The sequence below is a fragment of the Mobula birostris genome, chromosome 8 (genome assembly GCF_030028105.1).
Source record: "Mobula birostris isolate sMobBir1 chromosome 8, sMobBir1.hap1, whole genome shotgun sequence".
In the NCBI taxonomy this organism is placed as follows: Eukaryota; Metazoa; Chordata; class Chondrichthyes; order Myliobatiformes; family Myliobatidae; genus Mobula; species Mobula birostris.
In genome coordinates, this window is record NC_092377.1 from 163,198,777 (window position 1) to 163,224,907 (window position 26,131).

The 26,131-nt window shown below is 43.5% G+C and overlaps 1 protein-coding gene across 7 annotated transcripts in view; it reads right to left on the reverse strand.

The window, feature by feature from the left end:
- The window catches only part of LOC140201903 (zinc finger MIZ domain-containing protein 1-like), a 231,349-nt gene that overhangs the window by 74,100 nt on the left and 131,118 nt on the right, over window positions 1-26,131 (reverse strand). For 5 of the 7 annotated variants that reach the window (XM_072266684.1, XM_072266682.1, XM_072266688.1 and 2 more), the window contains 3 exons: window positions 23,871-24,024; window positions 13,070-13,187; window positions 2,908-3,116 (listed from right to left, as the gene is read on the reverse strand). In XM_072266684.1, the coding sequence (XP_072122785.1) occupies window positions 2,908-3,116; window positions 13,070-13,187; window positions 23,871-24,024 (481 nt within the window). Of the gene's footprint in view, window positions 1-2,907; window positions 3,117-13,069; window positions 13,188-23,870; window positions 24,025-26,131 lie in introns of those variants that run through there. The other 2 variants (XM_072266687.1, XM_072266685.1) reach the window with 2 other exon arrangements.

Genomic DNA, 26,131 nt, shown 5'->3' on the forward strand with positions numbered 1-26,131 from the left:
AATTCTGGTTAATCAGTCCGCTTACAACAAAAACCAATTGAGAAAACAGCCAGGATCCCCTTTGTTTATTTGGGACACTCTTCTGCTTAATAGGGACAGGAGACCATTGTCAAACAGATTCTAACTAGTGTTGGTCTATGCATTTGTGTGGCTGTTAAGAAACTACACCTTGCTTAGAGTAAACGGGTTTTCAATAGCGTCAGTCGAGTGTGTTTATGTTCAAAAAGCAGTGGGTTTTGTCACCAACAGGTAGCATGAAATAAACATTAAGACAATTCAGAACAGTTTTGCTCACTGCAGTTTCAAGCATTCAGGCTTGGAGATATCAGAAATGTCTGAGTAAAAATGAAATGATTTCACAACAAGTTAGGAACTATGAAAAATTTGAAGAAACTGACAATCATCTTGAATGTTATAATGAAAATGAAGATTCGGAAGATGCAATTATAAAAAGCATTGTATGAAGAGTGTCCACCGTCTGCACTGATTTTGTTAATTTACAGTCAATCTAAAGAACACAGCAGCATACAGGTACACTGGATGAATTCTGTCAATGACACTCGGGGAACTAATACGGTTTTATAGTACTGTAGTAGTATTGATAGTGTTCTAGTTTCTTCTGTATTTCATTGAAATACATAATGTGTCACTCAGTTAAACGGTAGATTGTCACTTTTATACCTTTTAAACTATTTCCATGAAGCATCAGCTAATTGGGACAGCTGCTTAATTTGACCAAAACATACTGGTCCCGATGTGTCTCAATTAACGGGAATTGACCGTATATGCATATCTGTTCACAGAATCCCAGAATGGTTACAGTACAGAGGGAGACATGCAGTGGCACTGTCGCTATGTAAAATCTGTTTAACTGGTCCCACTGTCCTGCCTTCTCCCAGAGCCCTGCAGATTATTTCAGCTGATACCCAACTTCTTTTTAATCCTACAATTGATTCAGTCTGCACTACTCCCTCCATTACAGACCATACACATTCGCTCCATACAAAAAGATTTTCCACATGCCAAATTCGGACGTTTGGTCCATCACCTTTATTCTGTGCGTCCTCATTCTTGACCTCTCCACCGATGCATAGTCTCTCTCCATCCCCGTTGTCTATAAACATGCTACCAACATACCTCAGATACCCCGCAACCTTCTCTGTACCATAGACAACAACTTCCCTACACTTCATATAACTGAAACCTCTCATTCTGAATGCACTTTCGTCAATCACTTCAATTCATTTAAAAGCCTTTTTCATCCTCCATTCTGTGTTTAATCAATTTTGTCTGTGGTCAAAATTTCTACTCTCTTTTCAGATAGATTTATTATAGTACCAAATTTCTCTTTTGAATATGGATTAAAATTCAAGAGATGCCCTGTTTTGATAAGCTTATTATGTAGGTCAACACCATTTCAAACCCCCACAGTTTAGCAAGAAGAGTGTATGTCCTGGATGGTGGAGGTCCTTGAAAGCAGCACCCATCAACAGAGAATTCCCCCACCTCCCAGGCCATGGTCTCTTCTCGCTACTGCCATCAGGAAGAAGGTACAAGAGCCTTGGGACCCACATCACCAGATTCAGGAACAGTTACTACCCCTCAACCATCAGGCTCTGGTTCACTTAACTTCATTTGCCCCATCACTGAAATATTCCCGCAACCTTTGGACTAATTTTCAAGGACTCTTTAGCACGTGTTCTCAATATTTATTATTTATTTATTATTACTATTTCTTCCTTTTTGTATTTGCACAGTTTGTTGTCTCTTGTACTCCGGTTGAACACCCTAGTTGGGTGATCTTTCATTGATTCTGTTATGGTTATTATTCTATAGATTTATTCAGTATGCCCACAGGAAAGTGAATCTCAGAGTTGTATATGGTGACATATATGTACTCTGATAATAAATTTACTTTGAACTTTATCTCCATGCCAACAGCAGACTTATCTTGAGGTACTGTTGTCTCCGATGAACTAGGCTCTGAAAACTCACACCTGCTCCTCAAGCAAACTTTTATTTACTTGTGCACAAGGAGAACAGCCCGGCACCTGTCACCACACTGTTAAGTCTGAACAGAGAAATCATATTTTTATACAGAATTGACTCACAGTTACAGATATTGACCATTTGGTAAACTGAGTATTTTCAAATTCCCTATTTGCAAGATCAGTTGGCATTCACAATATAGATGTTAAAAGTCAACAGAAACTACAAGGTAACAACTGATAATATTTCGTAAAGTAATTGTCCCCAGTTGGTCTGTACTTTGCATCATTCGACTACATTCTAAGCTTGTCTTCGTGTGCCAAATGACTCCAGTCCCCTGCCGTGTAAAGGGAAATTACGCTCTTCAAAGAGCTCTCTTGACTGGGCTGACTGCACACTATCTGCGAACTATCCTTGCCTGGACATTGTCTTCACTCTTGCGTTGCTGCAACTTCCACAGTACACTAGCACTTCAGATCATCAGACACAGGAGCAGAATTAGGCCATTCAGCCCAACGTACCTGTTCCATCATCCTATCATGGCTGATTTATTACTGAGTTCAACCCCATTCTCGAGCCTTCTCTCCATAACCTTTGACGCCCTTCCTAATCAAGAACCCATCAACATCAGATTTAAATATCCAAATGACTTGGCCTCCACAGCCGCCCGTGCCAATGAATTCTGCAGATTCACCACCCTCTGGATGAAAAACTGCTCATCTCTGTTCCAAAGGGATGTCCCTCTATTCTGAGTCTGTGCCCTCCGCTCCTAGACTCCCCACTATAGGAAACATCCTCTCCACATCAAGGTCCATTAGCTTGAGTAAAATTTCACTGCTAAGCATCTAATAGAAACCTTCCATAATCCAGAACTTTAAAACCAATTTCAATATCCGTTTCACTATTTGCATTGGTTACCTTCCACCATATCCTGCTGCTCCCGGATAGTTAGGCCGTCCGTACAAATTTTGCTGCATGTTTCCCTTGCTTGAACCCGTTTCCGAGGCGGGAAATGGCGACTGTCCCATGAACTGTGGAGAGCTCATTCCCGGACCATTTCCAGGTATCCCAGACGTCATGTGATTCCCACTGGAGTTGCCCCCAGGGGCCATAGGATTTCCTAGCACCTGTGGAAGTGGCAGGAGAAGGGCAGTGAGGTAGCCTTTTTCTGTTCATATTTTCTGAATCATGCATGTCAGCACAGAAGCATGTGCACAGAATTCCTGTAATAGTGAAGCTCCATTTCAGTCACATGTTGACCCACATTCCCCCCCGTATTAAAATTACTTCATAATCTGTAACTAGATTATTTGCAGCAGTTAGCATTAATGACAAGACAGCACCAGTGAGCCGGGTTCAATTCCTGCCATTGTCTGTGAAGTTAGTGCACATTTTCCCTGTGACCATGTAGATTTCCTCGAGGTGCTCCGGTTTCCTCCCACATTCCAAACATGTACGGGTTAGTAGGTTAATTGGTCACATGGTGTAATTGGGCAGCACAGGCTCATTGGGCCGGAAGGGCCCGTAACTCTAAATAATTTTTAAAAATACATAAAAACAGATTCAAGATTGTTTATTGTCATTCTTCACTACACAAGTGTAAAGGAAAATGAAATGATTGTTAATCCAGATCCAATACAATATAAAAAACACAATACACATGGAAACATAATAAATATAAATATAAAAGCAATCCTATAAAAAAACACAATGTACAAGTAACTGTTTGAGTGTGGCCATGTACATACTGATATACACAGACTGTATGTAAAGTGACACTAGGTGCAGGAGTATCTGAACACAAGGACTCTGACAGGAAATGATAAGAGTGGCATGGTAGCACAACGCTTTCCAGTACAGGCGACCCAGGTTCAATTCCTGATGCTGCTGGTAAGGAGCTGCTACGTTCTCCCTGTGATTGCGTGGGTTTCCTCCCACAGTCCAAAAACATACTGGTTGCTAGGTTATTGGTCATTGTAAATTGTCCCGTGTTGGGCCGGCTGGTGGCGCAATGACATCGGCGCCGGACCCGGGAGCGGAGGTTCCCAGGTTCGAAACCAGTCGGGTCCGCCCCCGAGTACACTTTCCATACGTGCCCCGTTGAGTGTCGGGATCGCAACTTGACCTCGTAAAATAAAGGGAAAATACTGCAAAAATGTCTGTGTGAGGAGTGGCGCACCACACAGTCTCTCTCTCGCCCCGCACCTTGTAAAAGCCATGAAAAAGACATCATCATGGATGCACGCACGCAGGTACACGCCAAAAAAAAGTAAATTGTCCCATGATTAGGCTAGGATTAAATTGGGGTGGGGGGGTGAGGTTGCTGGGTGGCTTAAGAAGACTAGGATTAAATTGGGGGTGTTGCTGGCCGGTGTGATAAGACTAGAATTAAATTCGGGGGGGGGGGGGGTTGCTGGGTTCGAAGGACTGGAAAAGCCAATTCCACGCTGTATCTCAATCAATAAAGTGGCTGATGTGGATATGGTGGTGGCAGGTGGAGGGTTAACAGGTAGAGATGTTGATCAGCCTGACAACTTGAAGGATGTAAATGTGTTCTTTAGGGATCCTGGCTGCTCACCGTGAATCTGTGACGAATGGAAAGGATAGGTTCAGATTCAGATTTGGATTTATATATCAAATGTACATCGAAACATACAGTGCAACGTATCGCTCGAGTTAACAGCCAACACACCCGATGATGTGCTGGGGACCAGCCCACAAGTGACTCCACACATTCCAGCGCCAACACAGCATGCCCACAATGCTTGGCAGGACAAGAAGCAATAAAACAAGCCCCAATCCTCCCTCCCACCCACATACAAGGGCAGCCCTCCAAATCCAGAACAGGCCATCTTGTTCTGCCTCCAGTCTCCACTGAATCTCCAGGCACTCGGCCCCAACTACCCCAGCGACAGACCAGATGCATTTGAAATCTGATAATAAGGCTAGAAAATAAATCTTATCCTCATCAACACATCAGCCTTGCATTGTGAATAGGTGCCCATTGGCATACATAGGAAATGGTGAAATTAATTAACATTTAACTTAGGGTATCTGAGGCACGAAAGCATTTATGCAACTGTACTGAAGTGTACAGTTCTGAAAACCAACAAAAAATATTGTATTTATATTGTTCTCTCAGTTAGCCACAAAATGTCCTGAAGACTGGTTCAGGGAGCAAAGAGTTTTTCCTGAGGTTCTGGGAGATACTTATCCCTCCGTAAACATGGCTAAAAGCTGTCCACTCAGTAACAAATTTCCCAGCTGTGGGATCTAGTTGCACTCACAACTGACTGACAGCAGCAGTTCCCTCAACACAACTGTGAACATTCGTCAATGCCTCTCATTCCAAACGCTGACACAAAAGGGGAAAACACTTTCTGTGTTAAAACCACCTCTGCTTGAAGGGGAGAGGGTGGGGAGAGCAAAACCATGCAGAAATGTAATATAAAATGATGCAACACCCTACATTCCATCTGGCTAGCCTCCAACTTGATGGAATGAATATTGATTTCTCTTCTGGTAAACAAATTCCACTCTCCCCCGCCCCTGTAACTTTCCCCATTCCCCACTCTGTCCTTTCACTTCTTCTCAACTGCCTGTTACTTCCACCTGGCTCCACTCCTCCTTCCCTCCTTCCCTTTCTCCCACGATCCACTCTCTCCTATCAGATTCCTTCCTCTCCAGACCTTGACCTTTCCCACCCACCTAGCTTCATTCATCACCTCCCAGCTGACCTCCTTCCCCTCCCTCCACCCTTTTTTATTCTGGCAACTTCCCCCTTCCTTTCCAGTCCTGAATAAGTGCCTCAGCCTGAAACATTGACTGTTTTTTCGTTTCCATAGATGCTGCCTGACCTACTGAGTTCCCCCAGCATTTTATGTGTATTGCAAGAGATGGAAGGTCAGTGTGACAGTTCGAGAGTGAAAGAGTGCGTGAGAGCGTGCAAGAGTGAAAGTGTGCGAGTGTGTGCGTGTGTGAGTGTATGTGCGTACACACACTTGAGAGTAAGAGTGTATGTGTGAGAGAGAAAGAACCTGTATGAGTGTCAGCAGAGTATGGATATAGAAGGATTCTTCATTGCTGTTTCTGTAACTATTTTTTTTTCCTGACCAGTCAAGGAGCCGAAACTCCAAGCCTGGAGTACTATAGCACAGAAACAGGCCCTTCTGCCCATCTAGTCCAGGCCAAACTGTTATTCTACCTCGTGCAGGTTCAAGCGAGCATTCATGTTGGGGAATAAACAGTCGATGTTTCAGGCTGAGACCCTTCACCAGCTCCTGAAGAAAGGTCTCGGCTCGAAACATTGACTGTTTATTCATTTCCATGGATGTCAAGTTCCTCCAGCATTTTGTGTGTGCCATTCTCTTCTTCATGTTATTCTATCATCTGCAACACTGTGAGTCCTTATTTTAGGCAGTAACATCCCAAGTGGACCTGGCCCAGTATATCATGGGTAAAGCCGTCCCAACTGTTGAGCACATCTACATGAAATGTTGCCATAGGAAAGCAGCATCTATCATCAGAGATCCCCACCACCCAGGCCATGCTCTTTTATCACTGCTGCCATCAGGTAGAAGGTACAAGAGCCTCAGGACTCGCACAGTTCAATAACAGTTACTACTCCTCAAACATCAGGCTCTTGAACAACAGAGGATAATAACATTCATTCTATTTCTGGTGTTCCCAGAACCAATGGTCTCACTTAAAGATTCTTTATCTTGTTATTTCAAGCTCACGTTATTTACTTATATTTACATTTGCATAGTTTGTTGTTCACTGATCCAGTTACTGTTCTATAGATTTTCTAAGTCTGCCCACAGGAAAAAGACTCTCATGATTCTATGTGGTGACATGTATGTACTCAGATAATAAATTATACTTTGAGCTATATTTTAGTACCTTATCTAAATCCTATTTGGAATCTAAATTAATACCCTGGGAGAGGTTTCACTGCTAACATAATGGTATTTCTGTAGAAGCAGTGTTTGGATTAAGGTTAGAGATAACGGGTGCTTTGGAATGTGAGCCATCCAATTAGGGGTGTGGGTCCTTGTGTTGTGTGCCTGACACCGACCGGTGTGAGCTGGGATCATGTGCTCGGCAGGTGATGAAGAGAGAAGACGCTGCAGAGAACCGGTTGTAGGATTCGACCCAGTGGGGGACCGTGATTCAATGGAGCAAGGTGCTGAGCGCTACTGAAGATCAGTGAATATGACTTTTGGAAGAGTTGAGCTCCAGCTGGTGCATGTTTGACTGTTTAATTATAACGGGCCCCTTTTGTTTTTTTCTTTAGCTAAGATTCAAAAATGTAATTCCTTTAATTGTATGCAGTGTGCTGTCTGTTGTTTCTTGGCACTGAGTTGTAACGGGGTAGCAGATTTCACAGCATCGACACAAACCAGGGTTTGGGGTGAGAGAGCCGTCGCAATCTCACGGGTTTGGCGAGTGTGTACTCCCTAGCCAAGGAAACCAGGTGGGCTTCAACTGTAAAACAAAATGGTGTTACGTCTTACTGGTCACATTAGTTGTACTAACTAATTTTTACTGAACACAATTTCCCATCCATAAAGCTCTTTTAACTCTACTTAAATAAGTTATTATTTTGTAAGTGTTTTAGTAACAGATTTCAGCATTTTCCCAACAGGTGTTAGGCCAACCTTGCTCCACCCTCCACCCCCCACCCCCACGTTCAGAAACAGTTATTACCTTTCAATCATCAGGCCCCTGAAACGATGCAGATAACTTCACTCACCCCAATACTAAACTGATTCCAAACCTCTACAGGCTTACAAGGATCCTACATTCACATTCTCTGTAGTATTTATGTATTTACAATTAATATTATTTGCTTTTTTTTAACCGTACTTGCACAGTTTGTCTTTTGCACATTGGTTGTTTGTCAGTCTGTAGTTTTTCATTGATTCTGTTCTGTTTCTTTTTTCTACTGCAAATGCTTGCAAGAAAATGAATCTTAGGATAGTATATGGTGACATGTACATACTTTGAACTGTACTTTTAAAAAAATTACTGAGCTGCAGCATGGAGTAGGCCCTTCGAGCCACGCTGCCCAGCAATCCTCCACCCCCACCCCCGATTTCAGTGTTAGCCTAAGCACTTGACAAATTACAGCGCCCAAATAACCTACCAACAGATATGCCTTTGGACTGTAGGAAGAGACCCACGCGGTCACGAGGAGAGTGCGCTCCACAGCATGGTAGCATCGCGGTTAGCACTGTTAATGAGTTTTTGGGTAGATGATTCATTTACACTTAAATGACTCTGGCCACCAGTCTTCTGTTTGACAAAGTACTGTGGATTGATTCACAACAATGCATTTCTTAAAAGCTGTGAATATCAGAATACCAGCCAGATGCTGCAGATGGAAGTGTGAAGTTTACAGGTAGTTTCGAAGACAGCCTTATCCATACTGTATAAATATTTATTGTCCTATATGTTAGCACGTAAAATACCAAATAAATGTATTGTGGATTTGACTTGCACTCCTAAAGGCTATGAGTACCAACCCAGACATGTCAGCGTCGGGAGGAAAGGATGAAGTCGGAAGGGGTAATGTTTTGTATGTAGCTTCAAAAGGAAGCATTGTCTATAACTTTGTAAATAGCGATTGTATTTAGCACATAAATATCAAGCCCACATTGGGCTAGCAGTCCTTTCTAATGAGAGCATCTCCGTCTGTATGATCAACACACATCAAAGTTGCTGGTGAACGCAGCAGGGGGTCTCGGCCTGAAACGTCGACTGTACCTCTTCCTAGAGATGCTGCCTGGCCTGCTGCGTTCACCAAGCAACTTTGATGTGTGCTGCTTGAATTTCCAGCATCTGCAGAGTTTCTGTTGTTTCCGTCTGTATAATGCCTGCTGTACCTTGTGTCGAATAAAGAAGCTGCTTTGTATCTACCAGTAACTCTGTCTCTCTGGTGATTTCATCCACGCTACAACAAGCACAACGCTTTACAGTACCAGCAATCAATTCCTGCCACTGCCTGTAAGGAGTCTGTATGTTCTCCTCGTGACCGTGTGGGTTTCCACTGGGTGCTCCGGTTTCCTCCCACAGCCCAAAGACGGATCAGTCGGTGGGTGGGTTAATTGATCATTGTAAATCGTCCTGTGATTAGGCTAAGGTTAAATCGGGGGTTGCTGGAGGGCACGCTTTGAAGGGCTAGAAGGGTCTAACCATGCTGTATCTCAATAAAACTGTAGCCTGTTGCTTTCCCTCTTCCTCCCCCTCCTTTCTGTAAGTTTTCCAATCAACTGGGGCCTTCCCAAAAACTAGTGAGACTTTGGAAGATCAGGAAGAATGCACCTATCATCTCTGTAGCCACTTGTTTCCTACAACATGGACCATCAAGCCTTTAATCCCAGAGAACTGCTGAATTCATTTCCTCTAATACAAATGATAGTTTTGTTTTTCTTTTCCCATTCTGCTGAATTTCCCATTGTTTAGAAAAGTTCTGCATCGTCTATTGTAATGACAGATACGCCGTACTTAATGTCTTTATTTCCTTATCCACCCCTTACTCATTTACTAATGATTTATTTCCTCCGTTTCTTCTTATCTCCATCCTAAAATAAACTACTGTCGAACTTCCGGAGACAAGATCATTCCCCACTGTTGGTCCAATGTTAACTTTCATTAACAGAGTTACCCCAGCTCCTTTTTCATTCTATCTACTGCTGCAAAGCATCAAGAAAATACACTGTATGGACACTTTACAACCCCATCACTCTACAATTATGAGAACACAGAACATAGGACGCTGCTGCACAGTACAGGCCCTTCAGCTCACGGTGTCCTGCCAACCCTTTTAACTACAGTTCATTCATCTATCCATCTCTTCCTTCTTTGTCCTTGTAGGAGCCGTGCAGCTGTTTTCCACCCACATTGTATTCTGTGTTGCACGTTTATTATGATAGTTAGTCATGTGGGTTGGGGCCTGGTAAAAGCGAAGAGCTTAGTTACGTATTCATGCTTTGCCTGCGGCAGTTAGAGCCAGAGATCGCTGGGTGTGACAACTTTTTGTTGACTGCTTAAGCACCTTTAATATCACTGGTTTTAGTGTCATTAGTTTTATCACTTCGAGATATGCTAGTTGTTTAATAGAGGATCGAATACTTCCTTCAACTTTGAACATTATTATTATTATTATTATTAGATTAGAAGGTGTGTCAAGCAGGATAACTCACCATACATGGTCTCTAACAGCGGCACTGGTTTGGTCGAGTACCAACTGCAGTCCTGACGAGGGGTCTCGGCCCAAAACGTCCACTGTTTATTCAATTCCATAGATGCTGCCTGACCTGCTGAGTTCCTCCAGAATTTTGTGTGAGTTATTCTGTCTGCTTGCTTGTTTGTTTGTTTATTTATTTATTTAGAGATCCAGCACAGTAACAGGCTCTTCTGACCGAACGAGCTGGCACCGCCCAATTACACTCATATGACCAACTAACCTACTAACCAGTACGTCTTTGGACCGTGGGAGGAAACCAGAGCACCCGGAGGAAACCCACATGGTAACAGGGAGAACGTACAAACTCCTTACAGACAGCGGCAGGAATTGAACCCAGGTTGCTGGTGCTGTAATATCGTTATGCTAACCACTAAGTTACTACGGTGCCATCCACCTAGGATCAATCTAACCCTTCCATCCCACATAGTATTCCATTTTTCCGTCATCCACTGTCCCTATTCAAGAGTTTCTTAAACATCCCTAATGTATCTGCCTCTATCACTACCTAAAAATACCTCTGACAGCCCCTTTATACTTTCCTCCAATAGGTCATTTTGCCCTTGGAAAAATCTCTTACTATTCACTCGATCTCTGCCTCCAATAATCAAGCACATGATTATTGAACCATATCCAGTTGTCACTATTCCATTGACCATCAATTCCTGACACTAATATTTTGTTCATTCATTCACAACCATTTTTTTTTACTTCTTTTTGTTCATACCTGGTTTGACTCCATATACTGTTATCACCAGACACCCCTCTCTTTCTATCATATTCTGCTCATCATTCCTCACATCTCTGCTACCTTGTCCATACTAAATTTTCTTTCACCCAAATTTTACCACCCTCTGGTATTTCGTCTCTCTCTACAGACCTGGTTCTTCAATTCACTAGCCATGGGTCACAGAAGTATTAGGATGAAACTCAGTGAAATTCAGAACAGGATTCCCTAAAGATTAACTTGAGGGCTGAGTCATGGATAAGGAAGGCAAATGCAATGTTAGCATGCACTTCAAGAGGACTACTTTGAACCTTTTAGAATATAAAAACAAGGGTGTAATGCCGAGGCTTTACAAGGCATTGGTCAGATCGTATTTGAAGTATTGTAAGCCAGTTTGGTCCCCTCATCTAAGATGTGCCGCATTGGAGTGGGTCCAGAGAAGGATCATGAGAACGATCCCACAAATAAAAGGCCGAATGTATGAGGAACAATTGATAGCTCTGGGTCTGTACTCACTGGGTTTAGAACAACAACAGGGGGGGGGGGGGGTGGAGTTTAGCACCAGAGGGCACAGCTTCAGACTAAAGGGACATCATTTAGAATGGAGATGAAGAGAAATTTCTTTGGCCAGAGGGCGGTAAATCTGTGGAATTCATTGCCACAGCCAGCTGTGGAGGCCAAGTCATTGAGTATATTTAAAGTGGAGGCTGAGAGGCTCTCAATTAGTCATGGTGTCAAAGGTTACGGGGAAAAGGCAGGAGAATGGGGTTGAGGGGAATAATAAATCAGCCATGTTGGAATGAAACAAATGGCCTAATTCTACTCCTACGTCTTATGGGTTAAACCCCCCTCAACGCAGTGATTCTCTTCCCTCATAAATGGTGCTAATTTAACTGAAACCCCATCTCCCACACCGTTCTCCAAACGCTCCAACTTGTTTGATCCTATGCCAAATTGCAGGCTGTTCATAGTAATCTAGAGATTATTGCCTTTGTGGTTTTGCTTTTTAATCCATTCAGTAGTGAAATTGATCTTTTAAATCCTTGCTAAAATAACCCTGGTCAATCACATAATAAGCATGTTGATAAGTGTGGTGTTTATATTTAAAGTGAAATCTGAGATGTTAATAATTAGTCAGGGTGTCGAAGGTTACGGGAAGTAGGCAGGAGAATGGGGTTGAGAGGGATTGTAAATCAGACATGATCGAGTGAGGGCGCAGACTCAATGGGCTGAATGGCCTAATTTTGTTCCGATGCTTGATGGTCTTAGGTCTGTTCTGTGCAGAAGGAAGAACAGAATCAGTACCTGTGAGTTCTTTGAGGTCTAATCCTATTTCTATTGAAGACCTGACAAGTCTCCTCTAAAGCTTCCACATTCCTATTACAGGAAGGATGTGGAAGCTATAGAGAAGGTGCAGAGGAGATTTACCAGGACAGGATGCTGCCCGGATTATGACGACAGGTTGTGCAAGAAAGGGCTTTTCTTTATGGAGCAAAGCAGGATGTGAGTTGACAATAAGAGGCACAGATTGAGTGGACAGCCAGAGACTTTTTCCCAGAGCAGAAATGGCTAATACAAGGGGGCATAATTTTAAGTATAGGGGAGGACGTCAGAGGTAGTTTTATTACGCGGAATTGTGGAAGTGTACCATGCCCTGCTAGGCGTGATGGTAGAGGCTGATGCATTTGTTGGATGAAAGGAAAATGGAGGGCTATCTGGGAGGGAAGGGGTTAGACTGATCTTGGAGTAGGCTAAAAGGCTGGCACAACATCGTGAGCTAAAGGGCTGGTACTGTACTGTAATATTCTATGCTCTATGACTTAGCCTCCAGAGGAGAAACTGGGAGGTCAGACTAGTGCAGCCTCATGTTCCCAACTGCACAGACCAGTCTTCTCAGTGGAGAGAGCAAACAAAAAGAGGCAAAAGGTGTAAAACTGCAACCACATTTAGTGGAGCGGCTAAAACAACTACGCGCTCACTTCCTCCCACACCGTGGACACAACCCTGGGCGCCTGTGGCATCATGCGCTGGAATTATCGCACAGGCAGCAGGAGCCGAATAGAGTTCAAATATCGAGGCAACCCTAGAAATGGAATGAATTTTACCTGACTCTGAGATGGATTATTGACTCCCCACACTGTAGTTACCACAGAGAGCGAACCTGGAGGCTGATTGGTGTTCTGTTGCCAAGAAACAGAATCACTGTATGTGAATGACCCATCACTGAGGAAGGAAGGGAAAAGAAGACAGCAGCTGTCAGTGTGGCAGCAAACGTTGGCTCTCTTGTGTTGCAATTAAAAGAGACAGAAAAAAAAACAACGTGCTTACATTTAGCACTCGGAGGATTATGAAAATGCAACCTTCACCGTTCACTTTTAGTCATGCTCATCTCTGTCCATTGCACAATGAAAAAAAAAATCCCCAAACCACTTTAACGTAATAATCAGCATCTATTATCCGGAGTAACACACACCACAAAATGCTGGAAGAATCCAGCAGGTGAGCATCATCTATGGTGGGGAATGTTGGGGGCCAAGAACCTTCATCAAGACCGGAAAAGAGGGGGAAAAAGAGCTAGAATAAGTAGGAGGGCGAGGGTGGAGGGAGGAGAGGAAGATGGAAGGCGGTAAGTGAAGCCAGTTGGGAGAGGTGGTGGGTGGGGAGAGTGGGATAAAGTGAGAAGCTGGGAGGTGATAGGTGGAAAGGGCAAAGGGCTGAAGGAGTAACCTGACTGGAGAGGAGAGTGGACCACAGGAAAGAGGGATGGAGGAGGGGCAGCAGGGCGAGGTGATGAGCAGCTGAGGAGAAGAGAAGAGGTTAAGTAGGGAGCCAGAATGAGGAATGGAGGAAGAGAGAAGGGGGAACTAGAAAAAAATAACCCGAACATATTACAGTACAGCACAGGGACAGGCCACTCAGCCCACAATGTTGTGCCAAACCAGATAAAAACCAGAAGCACCAAATACTAATCCATCCTACCTACACCTTGTCTGTATCTCTCCATCTTCATGTACCTATCCAAATGGCTCTTAAAAGCCTCTAATGTATTTGCCTCTACCACCATACCAGGCAGCACATTCCAGGCATCCACCACTGTCTGAGTAAAAAAAAACTTACCCCTCACATCCCCCTTGAACCTTTGTGCCATCAGGTTGGAGGCTACCCAGACTGAACATGAAGTATTGCTCCTCCAACCTGAGAATAGCCTCATCGTGCCAGTAATCAGCAGTACTCTTTAATCGAATAACCTGTGGAGATCTACTACTGAGCTATGGGTTCTGTCACTTCGTGTTGAACTGTTTTGAGTGTTTTCTGGGTTTAGCACATTTACATTTAGCAAATGACTTCAGCCACCAATCTTCAAATCTGAATATAAAAAGTAGATTTAATTTAGAATGCAGCTCTGAACAATAGCTTGCTAAATGCCTTGAATCCAAAATCAGACAATGCTGATTAAAATTCATTGAATGTCTGTGGCTGTGAATCGGGAGGTGTGAAGTTTGTGTGTAGTTTCAAAGAAATCATTGTGGATGCATTGTAAATATGGAATTGATCTTTGATGCTTAGTACATAGAACATTGAGCTCCACAATGGGCCACCCAGACCTTTCTACTGAAAGCGTCTCCATACGATGCCTGCTGTATCTTGTTTTGTCGAATAAAGAGGCTGCTTCACGTCTACCAGTGCTTTTCTCCAGCGACTTCATTCACACAACTACACTAACCAGGTAACAACATGTATTTGAAATGAAGGAAACAAGAAGCATATAGTAGGTGAGGCAGTAAAATCCGGAGTGAGCCAAGTAAGTAATTGTCTCCCCCCTCGCTTGCCGTTAAGGGAAATCAACAGAAATGGTTCCAGCAACACAAACCTTGTTCTCAGTAGGTAAACACAAATCTCCTCTCCTAATTGGAAATAGCTGGCACATCAAATTCCCCTACCACATAAATAAATCAACACGGTAATATCTGTTCATCGAATCAAAATTGTAGCTTTGCTTTGTAGCTGGACGGCAGGGTAACTCTACACGGGTCTGAGATTCTGAAAGGTAAGAGAACCCTGCAGAGACATGAAAGACTGCGGATGCTGGAACGTGGAGCTGTAAGCAATCAGCTGGAAGAACTCAGCAGGTCCAGCAGCATCTGTTTGGGGGGTGGGGGGAGGGAGGGAGGGAGAAAGGAATTGTCCACAATACTCCAGATCTCAGCCACTGCAGTCCATTGTGTCTAGTCCTGATGCAGGGTTTTAACCTAACACACATCACTAATTCTTCACCCTCCCCACCCAATGATGCTGCCCAAGTCAACACTGTGTACATGTGTTCATCTGTCATCTGCAATCTGTAACCCTTTCCTTTGTTCTCCTCCACTCAATTATTTTTCTGCTTCTATGGTTTTTACACACTCACTTTGTATACTCGCTGGCCACTTTATTAGGTACACCGCCTCACTGATCCAAATATCTAATCAGCCAATCACATGGCAGCAATTCACTGCATAAAAACATGCAGACATGGCCAATTGTTGTTCAGACTAAATATCAGAATGGGGAAGAAATGTGATCTAAGTGACTTTAACTGTGGAATGATTGTTGGTGCTAGATGGAGTGGCTTGTGTACCTAAGAAACTGCTGGTCACAGAACAGTCTCTTGAGTTTACAAAGAATGCTGTGAAAAATAAAAACACCCAATGAGCAGCAATTCTGTTGGAGAAAACACCTTGTTAATGAGAGAGGTCAGAGGAGAATGGCCAGACTGGTTCATGCTGGCAGTCATTCACATAACCACACATTACAACAGTGGTGTGTAGAACAGCATCTCTGAAAGCACAGCATGACGAACCTTGAAGTGAATGGGCCTAGCAGCAGAAGACCATACCGATGTGTTCGCTTGTACCTAATTAGCCACTGAATGTATTTTCTCTACATCCCTGTGTATCAAATTACACCAGGTGAGATGGAGAGCAGAGTACACTGTGCACCCTGTCTCAAAACTTGGGTCCTGTCCTTGGAAATTACCTTGAATTCAGGCTTCAACTGGTCTTGGGTTTTGATCAACTTTACTAAGCATCAAATGGTGAAGATCTGTCATATTATACTAGAAAAAGGTGAAACCATCCATTGGAATATTAGTTAGATTAGTTGAACCTCACTCTAACCAGCTTAAAAAAGGTAATCTCTGCATAATCAAAATGATATCTTGAGATTCTGCTGGAAAGGATAGGTATTGATACATTAAGACAGGCATGATCTGGATTTAACTTCATGATAGATGGTTTCCAACAAAACACAGGCACATTAAAAGACAGACAATTACAGCAAAAACTTAAAATTACCAAATAGTTTTCAAAATGTCAAACTTGGACAAGGTAAAATAATAAAAATTGTAGCTTGATTCAATGAGATACTTCATTAATATAAAGTTTGGTTGAATCAATACATCACTGCTTCTCCCCCACTCCGCGCCCTCCCCAATCTCTCTGACACATTGCACATTTAGATGGAGACGTAACGTAAAGATTTTTACTCATGTATGTGAAGGATGCAAGGAATAAAGTCAATTCAATTCAATACACACCTCCTGCCCCGCTATCCGGCTCTACATCCTGCCTGTTGAACAATATACTTAAAGTTAATAAATATAACTTCTTGGCAGCGTAGAATTATGGGAATATGTACCAGAAATCCTCAAGCAGTTCTGTTTAAGATCATGGCCATGATTGCTGGCTGTGTTTTCTCAGATATCTCGAAGGTTCAAGGATCAACTTTATTCATCATATACATTTACATGTATTAGGAATTTGCTATGCACGTTGGCGCAACATGCAATGGAAAATATTATTATTACAAAGAATTAGATCTAAAAGTTCAAGGTTAAAGTATGGATATGGAATTAAGTGTGCATAACTACCAGCACGTATTTACAATATGAACAGCGTTACAGAAAATGGTTTAAAGTGTTCACAGTTCAGTACTGTGACCATAGTAATAGAGGGGGGTGTCGGGGTCTAAGTAGAATGGTTGACCAGATTAACTGTCTGGGGAACGAAACTTTTAAGATGTTGTGAAATTTTTGTTTTAACAGCCCTGTAGTGCTTCCCAGAGGCAGCTTTTAGAAAAGGTAGTTAGCAGGGTTGGTGGTGTCTGCAATGATACTTTTCTGCCCACTTATTTATCCGCAACACTTACAAGCCCCGTGGTGTTGGTAGACTGCGGCCAATGACCTCTTCAGCTGACCTGACAGGTTATGGTAGTTTTTGTATACTGGGAGAGGAAGACAGTAATGGCTGATGTGTGGGTGCTCTCTCTGATGGCAGTGCAGAATTGCACCAGTATGTTCTGGGGAAAGATGGAATTTTACCCACTGCTGCAGGAAGTACCTCCTTTGCAGAGCGAATGTATTAGCAGTTCGGGCAGTGGGATATTTCAATAAGAAGTATTCCTTCCTGGTCTTCACGGATGATGGGTAATGACAGCGAAGTCAGATAATTGTGAGGCAGAAGAGACACACCGTGCTGCTGATCCAAGGGAGCTAATCGTACTCACAGTGTGAATTATGCTTCACCACTCTGTGTAAAAGGGACCCTTGCATCTAGAGAGCATGCACTTTCAAAGTCAAAGTAATTTTATTAACAAAGTTCGTATATGTCACCATGTACTAGCTTGAGATTCATTTTCTTGCAGGCATTCACCAGAAAATAAAGAAATATAATACAATTTATGAAAAGCTATACACAAGCAACGACTGACAAACAACCAATGTACAAAAGAATGAAAAATTGTGCAACACACACAAAATACTGGAGGAACTTAGCAGGCCAGGCAGCATCAAGGAATAGAGTACAGTCGACGTTTCGGGCCGAAACCCTTCCCCAGGACTGGAGAAAAAATGCTGAGCAGTAGATTTAAAAGGTGGGGGCAGGGGAAAGAGAGAAACCAGAAGGGGGAGGGATGAGGTAAAGAGCTGGGAAGTAAATTGATGAAAGAGACAGAAGGCTATGAAAGAAAGAAAAGGGGGGTGGGGAGAGCAGCGCCAGAGGGAGGCAGTGGGCAGGTAAGGAGATAAGGTGAGAGAGGGAGAAGGGGTTGGGAAATGGTGAAGGAGGGCAGTACCAGAAGCTCAAGAAATCAATGTTCATGCCATCAGGTTGGAGGCTACCCAAACAGAATTCATGGTGTTGTGCCTCCAACCTAAGTGTGGTCTCATCACGACAATGGATAGACAAAATGGGAATGGGAATGGGAAGTGGAATTAAAATGGGGCACCAATGGGAGATCCCTCTTTTTCTGGTGGACAGAGCGTAGGTGCTTTAAAATGTTAACTGCTTATTTCCTTTCCCTAGATGTTGCCTGGCCTGCTGAGTTCCTCCAGCATTTTGTATGTGTTGCTTGGATTTCCAGCATCTGCAGATTTTCTTTTGCTTTTAAAAATTGTGCAAATAAAAAATAAGTAATATTGAGAATGTAGATTGTCAAGTCCTTGACAGTAAGTCTGTGAGTGGTAGTCAGTTTGAAGCTGCGGTGAGTGAAGTTACTCACGCTGATTCAGGAGCCTGTTGGTTGTAGGGTAATAACTGTTCCTGAACCTGGTGGAGCGGGACTTGATGGTTGAGGGGTAATAACTGTTCCTGAACCTGGTGGAGCGGGACTTGATGGTTGAGGGGTAATAACTGTTCCTGAACCTGGTGGAGTGGGACCTAAGGCTCCTGTACCTCCTGCCAATGGTAGTTGCGAGAAGACAGCATGGTCTGGATGTTTGGGTCCTTGATGATGGATGCTACTTTCTTGTGGCAGCGCTCCTTGTGGATGTGCTCAACGCTGGGGAGAACTTGCCAGATCTTTCCTGATGTTGTCAAAAGTAGTCTTTCTCTAGTTTGGAATCTCAAACCCAGGACTAGTCCTACCCTTCACCATCATAATCTTGAAACTACTAGAATTATAATCACTAGATCCAAACTGTTCCCCTACACACAATTCTGCCAACTGCCCTGTCTCATTCTGTGATAGATCCAGTATCGCACTCTCTAGTTGGGACCTGCAGTGAATGGCTCACCATAGGCCCCATCTGTAACAAAGCTTTTCCTCCACAAACAATGCTAGTCAGAAGCTTGATAGAAAACTCTCCACTTGTCAAGAAGAGCATGTCACTAACAGCTTTTAAGCGTCTGGGACAAAATAGCTCATTCTACTGGAACAACATTCACCACCGCAAACATTCATTCTACTGCACAATGACTATAGTTGGTACCATCTAGGGTAGCACAATGCATTACAGTACAGAGGACCTGGGTTCAATTCCCAGCACTGCCATAAGGAGTTTGTACGTTTTCCCCGTGTCCATGTTGGTTTCCTTCCGGTACTCAGGATTCCTCCCACAGTCCAAAGACGTACCGGTTGGTAGGTTAATTGCGCACAGTAAATTACCCCATGGTTAGGCTAGGATTAAATTCAAGGGATTGCTGAGTGGCATGGCTTGAAGGACAGGAAGAGCCTATCCACACTGTATCTCCATAAAAGAAATTTAAAAATTGAACTACAGTCACTCAACAGCTCCCAATCTCACATGATTTCAACTACAAATGAGGGCAAGGACAGAATGCTCATGAAAAGACCGTTCTTGAAAGTCCCCTCTAACCAGCATCCTTCTCCAATTTGGGAATGTAATATCCATTGGTTCAATGCTTCTAAATCCTGGAATTCCGTCCTCAGCAGCACTGTGGAAGCATCTTCACCAGAACCATAATAATCATAGTCATAGTCATACTTTATTAATCCCGGGGGAAATTGGTTTTCGTTAACAGTTGCTCCGTAAATAATATAGTAATAGAACCATAAATAGTTAAATAGTAATATGTAAATTATGCCAGTAAATTATGAAATAAGTCCAGGACCAGCCTATTGGCTCAGGGTGTCTGACCCACCAAGGGAAGAGTTGTAAAGTTTGATGGCCACAGGTAGGAATGACTTCCTATGATGCTCAGTACTGCATCTCGGTGGGATGAGTCTCTGGCTGAACGTACTCCTGTGCCCACCCAGTACCTTATGTAGTGGATGGGAGACATTGACCAAGATGGCATGCAACTTGGACAGCATCCTCTTTTCAGACACCACCGTGAGAGAGTCCAGTTCCATCCCCACAACATCACTGGCCTTACAAATCAGTTTTTTGATTCTGTTGGTGTCTGCCACCCTCAGCCTGCTGCACCAGCACACAATAGTTCAAGAAGGAAACTCCACATCCTCTGCTCAAGCATCAAACAGCGTCTCTTCCACATCAGGCGACTGAAGTTCACCGTGAGCACCCAAATACTCAAGACCTTCTACAGGGACACCACTGAGAGCATCCTGACTGGCTGTATGACTACCTGGTACGGGAACTGTACCAACCTTGATCGCTGGGCACTGCAGAGAGGGGTACGGACAGCCCAGCACATCTGTGGATGTGAACTTCCCTCCACTGAGGACACTTACAGCAACAAGTGCATAAAGAAGGCCTGGAAGATCATCGGGGACATCAGTCACCCCAATCATAAACTGTTACAGCTGCTTCCTCCTGGCAAATAGTACCACAGCATTAAAATCAGGACCAACAGTCTAAGGGACAGCTTCTTTGTACAACCTATTAACTAATAAATTCACAAGTAGGTACATTGCGACAGAGTCATAAGGCAAAGATTTTTACTCCTACACATTGTGGAATGGATGTGTAAGTTTAATTCAAATCAATTCAAGGAAGAAACAGAAAGGCAATAATCCACACGTCCCATAAAAATGAGCAACACACACACACAAACACTGGAGGAACTAACTGGACAATGACTTGCTGAGCTTCTCTAACACTTTGTTTGTGTGTTGCTCAATATCTCAGGCATCTGCAGAATCTCTGTGTCCCAAAAAAAATCAATTGCAAAGATGCTGGTGGTTGGTCTGCTCTACAGGGTTGATGGAGGGACAGTATGGTTCCACGAGAAGCCTGATACACCACGCCGTAATCACCTAGAGCAATACTCCTGTCATGTAACTTCCAAGGAACAGTAGAGAACAGTTTGTTGTTGTTCAGTCGTTAAGTCGAGTCTGACTCTTCGTGACCTCACGAACCATAGGGTCCATATGGTTTTCATGGCAAGATACGGAAGTAGATTGCCAGGCCTTTCTTCCGCACAGATACTGCTGCCGCCCGGGTTGGGACCCAGCTGGGTTTGAACTCAGGACCATCTGCCTTTACGTCAAGTGCTGATGCCACTACACCACCAGCTGGCCCCGATACCACAATTTTGTAACAACCTAATAACCTATTCAAAGATCAATCATCCATTGCCTCCAAGAAAGCTTCCCATTTTTCTATCATCCATGTGCCCATCTACAAGTTTCTTAAATGCACCTCATGTATCTGCTTCTACAGCCACACACACACCACCCTGGGTGTAAAACACCAACCCACCCCCCCATATTTTCCACCAAATACCTTAAAGTTATGTACACTGGTTTTAGCCATTTCCACCATGGGAACAAATCTCTGTCCATTTGATCGACACCTCTTATCACCTCTATCAGTAGCCTTTTATCTTCCTTCGCTCCAAAGAGAGAAGCCCAAGTTTGTTCAACTTTTCCTCATGAAACTTGTTCTCTAATCCAACCAGCATCCTGGTAAATCTCCTCTGTATCCTCTCTGCAGCTTCGACATCTGTTCTATAAGGAGACCAGAAGTGGACACAACTGTCTAAGTGTGGTCTAACTAGGGTTTTACAGAGCTTTAACATAGAGGTGTATGGTATCCGTAAGGTCTTTCTCCAATCACCACGTGTAAATGTGTTGGTCATGATTGCTCGCTTCAAAGTGGGGAAACCACAAAAACCTGTGATTCTCTCAAGGAAAAATTCTCTCAACACACCAAATGCTGGAGGAACTCAGCAGGTGAGGCAGAATCTACGTAAAAAGAACAGAGACCTGCCCCAAAACATCGACCCTTTATTCCTTTCCTACCTGATCTACTGAGTTATTCTTACATTTTGTGTGTGTTGCTCTAGACTTCCAGCATCTGCAGAATCTCTTGAGAGTATAATATCTTAATTTAACTTGTTTTGGTGACCAAGATTTGGTGTTATCACCGTGCACAAAGAAAGGCCAGAATATAACTTCCAGGCAAACCCTACTAATATTCTACTCTCTTTCACCAACGAACAAGGCTGAAGTTGATTTAGAAAGTCCAAAATCACATGGGATCACATTAGTATTCAGCCCATTGTATAGCAACTTGTCAAGTTTTACCCAGAGATACCTTAAAGATTAAAAGAAAAACACACAAAAGGCAAATACAAGAAAGTCTGGAGATGCTGGAAATCCAAAGCAACTCACACAAAATGCTGGGGGAACTCAGCAGGTCAGGCAGTATCTAAGGAGATGAATAAACAGTCGATATTTCAGGCCAAGACCCCCCTTCAAGGCTCTGCTGCTCCTGGCCTCTCAAGCTATCTTGTTATAATCTGGCACTTCATTCTTCACCTGCTCTGCATTTTTTTGGTAGATTTTTGCATTCTGTTACTGTTTTACCTTGTTCAACCTCAATGCACTGTGTACTGACATGACCTGTGGGAACAGTATGCAAGAAAAGCTTTTCACTGTTTCTCAGTACATGCGACAATAATAAACCAATTCCAATACAGTGACATTAGAGATGTTAAAATACCAGCCAGGTGCAATTGCTTGAACTTGGAATTAGATGGACCATATTTCCCCTGTCCAAAACTCTAAACTTAATTTCAATTCCTGAATACCTTAACATGTAAGTACCCCAATTATAGCGTAGTTCAAAGTAGTGATAGTGTTTACTCAAGTCGTACCAGGGATTTAGTTCATTACATGGCAACACATACTTAACACTAAAAAAACAGAGCAGTATAACACAAGAACAGGCTATTCAGTCTACCGTGTGTCTGCTGACAATGCTGCCTACACAAGGTCCAATTCCCTTCATTCTCTGTCTATCGAAATGTTTCTTAAACTTCACTATCACATCTGTTTCAACCAACTACCCACAGGGCGTCCTAAACTCAGGCAGCACGGCAACAGTGGTTAGTATAATGCTATTACAGCACCAGCAACAATTGTCTGTCCGTAAGGAGTTTGTACGTTCCCCCCGTGACCGTGTGGGTTTCCTCCAGGTGCTCCAGTTTCCTCCCACATTTCAAAGGGTTAGCAGGTTAATTGGTCACATGGGTGTAATTGGGCTGTGTGGGTTTGTTGGGCTGGGAGGGCCTGTTACCGTGCTGGATCTCTAAATTCAAAAAAATTAACTCCTTTCATTCTGCGCTAAAAAAAAATCTTGCAAATCTCTTTTGAATATTCCCCCTCTCACATGTAGCCCATGGACTGTGGTACCGGTCACCCCTCAGCCAACAACATTCAGAGAAAAGTACCAAAGTTTTTTCAACCTCTCCTTATAAATAAGGTCCATGTGGACCTTTCCACGACCTCCTCCAAAGCCTCCACATTTTGCAGAGAAGTACAGTAACCGGAACTGCACATGATACTCCAGAACAACGCACACGAAAAGCTGGAGGAACTTAGTGGGCCAGCCTAATTTCCAGCACCAAGTGTCTCTGCAATACTCCAAATGTGGCCATTCCAGAGCTTCAAGCAGGGGCATCTTAGCTTCCTAAGATTTCTACTCAGTGTCCTGACTAATGAAGACAAGCACGCCTCATTTCTTCTTGACAACTCTATCCATCTGTGTAGTCACTTTTAGTGAGCTATGAACCACAAGATCCCTCTGTACGCAGTCCTGATCCTTTACTGTATCCTTTGCCAACGAATGGCCTCCCAAAATGCACTAAACCACACTTGCCTGGATTAATCTCCCTCGCCATCTACAGCTCCACCAATGTTCATATCATCCGCAAACTAACTTACCTGTGAGGAGTGGGTGGAAGGGATGGCTTCATGGGATTCATCGAGTTCATGGGGGGCTGTGAGGGGAATTTAGCAGTGGAATGGGTTGGAAGGCTCTTCTGATGCTTCAGGAGGAGGAGTCGACCCAAATCCTCACACCACGAGGTAAGTAGTGCTGGGTGAGAGACAAAGGACAAAGTCAGTAAACACTGGATGGAACACAAAACCAAACCCTCCTTATGTACAACACTCGAATAAATCGGAAATGAGACGCGGGTACTCAAAAGGTACTTCAACACTCTAAGCTCAGCAACACTTGGTAATTGTTTTTGTGTGTAAACGTGGACACTTGTCATGAGGATCAGAATAAAGGAGTCACAAATATCACAGAAAGAGGCTATTTGGCTGTCTCTGAGTAGTCTTGCCCTATGAATGCATTGGGTAACTTCTCTCATCCTTATCCATACTGTGGTTCCCAGTATGTTCTGCACTCAGCAGTAAACCAGGATTGATCTCCCGGCTTGATAGCAAGGTTAAAGTGAGGATTATGGTGAGGGAGCATCAGGTTACACACCACGCTGGCGTACACTTCTGCTAACAGCGTTATGTTTTGTAACTTGAAAACATTAAACTAATTCAAAGGAAGACACGGGATCCAGGAATCTGGGTCTAACTTTGTGCTTACTTTAAGCAAAGCACGAACATATCATGTGGTAGTGAATGGCATTCGCAATTCATGTATTTCTGCATATAATCCATAATTAATTATTTAAATAAAGCTTAATCAATATATATACACACACATACACACATGTAAGATACACAAGATTAATCAAATGTAAATGAAATATTAAATACACAAGACAGCATATACAAACACAAGAGATTCTGCATATTATAAACATGAAAAATTCTGCAGATGCTGGAGGTACTCAGCAGATCAGACAGCATCTATAGAGGTGAATAAGCAGCTGGCATTTTGGGGTGAGGCCCTTCTGCTTTGTTGTGTTCTGTGTTATTCTGTCGAACGTCTTGGGCATGCTGTGTTGGCACTAGACTGCATGGTGACATTTGCAGGCTGCAGCCAGCACATCCCAAGGTCACGTTGGTTGTTAATGTGCTGCATTCTTCAATGTATCTGAATCTACAACACCCCCAGGGCCCTGCAATTTACTGAACACGTCCAGCCCCAGGTTACATTACCTTTGCAAAATGCAACACTTCTGCACATCATTATTGATTCTGCCTGAGTGATTCCACGGTCTACAGTACTGTAACCACTGTGACTAGATCAAATCTGAACCAATTTACTGCACTGTATATATAACAGGTGCACAAAGATCCTGCTTTACTGCATTATACAAGAAGGTACCAGCAATAGCTAAAGAGAAAACATTGGGTCAAGGAGGAAAGGCCTCGGCATCTTCAAAGTCTCTAAAAACTTCTATAGATGCACCACCCCCTGAGAGCATGCCTCCTGGTGGGTCACCGTCTAGTATGGAAGGGGCCAATGGATAGGATCGGAAAAGGTTGCATTGGGTTATAAACTCAGCCATCTCCATCATGGGCACTTGCCTCTCCAGCATCGAGAACACCTTCAAAAGGTGGCACCTCAAGAAGGCAGCATGCATCATTAAGGATCCCCGCTACCCAGAACATGCTCTCTTCTCATTGTTACCATCAGGGCGGAGATACAGGAGCTTGAAGACAGGAACTCAACATTTTATTAAAACTTTCTTCCCCTCTGCCGCCTAATAAGTGATCAGTTAATATTTACTGATCCCAGATCAAGGGCAGATAATGATAGAAGGGACATTTTCCAGCAGGGGACACATCACCATGCTTCTCAGCACCAACATAGCTTGCCCACATCTAACTAACCCGCAAGTCTTTTTGGACTGTGGGAGGAAATCAGAGCACCTTGTGGAAACCCACACAGTCACGGGTGGGGTGACAGGACGTACGAACAGTAGCACAAACTGAACCCCAATTAGGCTAAGCGCTAGGCTATCACGCCTGTCACATCAAGTCATAGCGCAGTACAGCACAGAAACAGGCCTTTTGGGCCATCCAGTCCGAGATGAAACGCTTCTCTGCCAGGTCCCATTGACCTACACCAGGACGACTGTCCCCCATAGCCCTCCGATCCATGCGCTTATCCAAACTTCTCTTAATTGTTGCAATTGAACGTGCATCTACCACATCTGCCAGCAGCTCGTTCCACCCGCAATTTCCCGAGGCTCACCTTAAATATTTCACCTTTCATGCTTAAAACCATCACC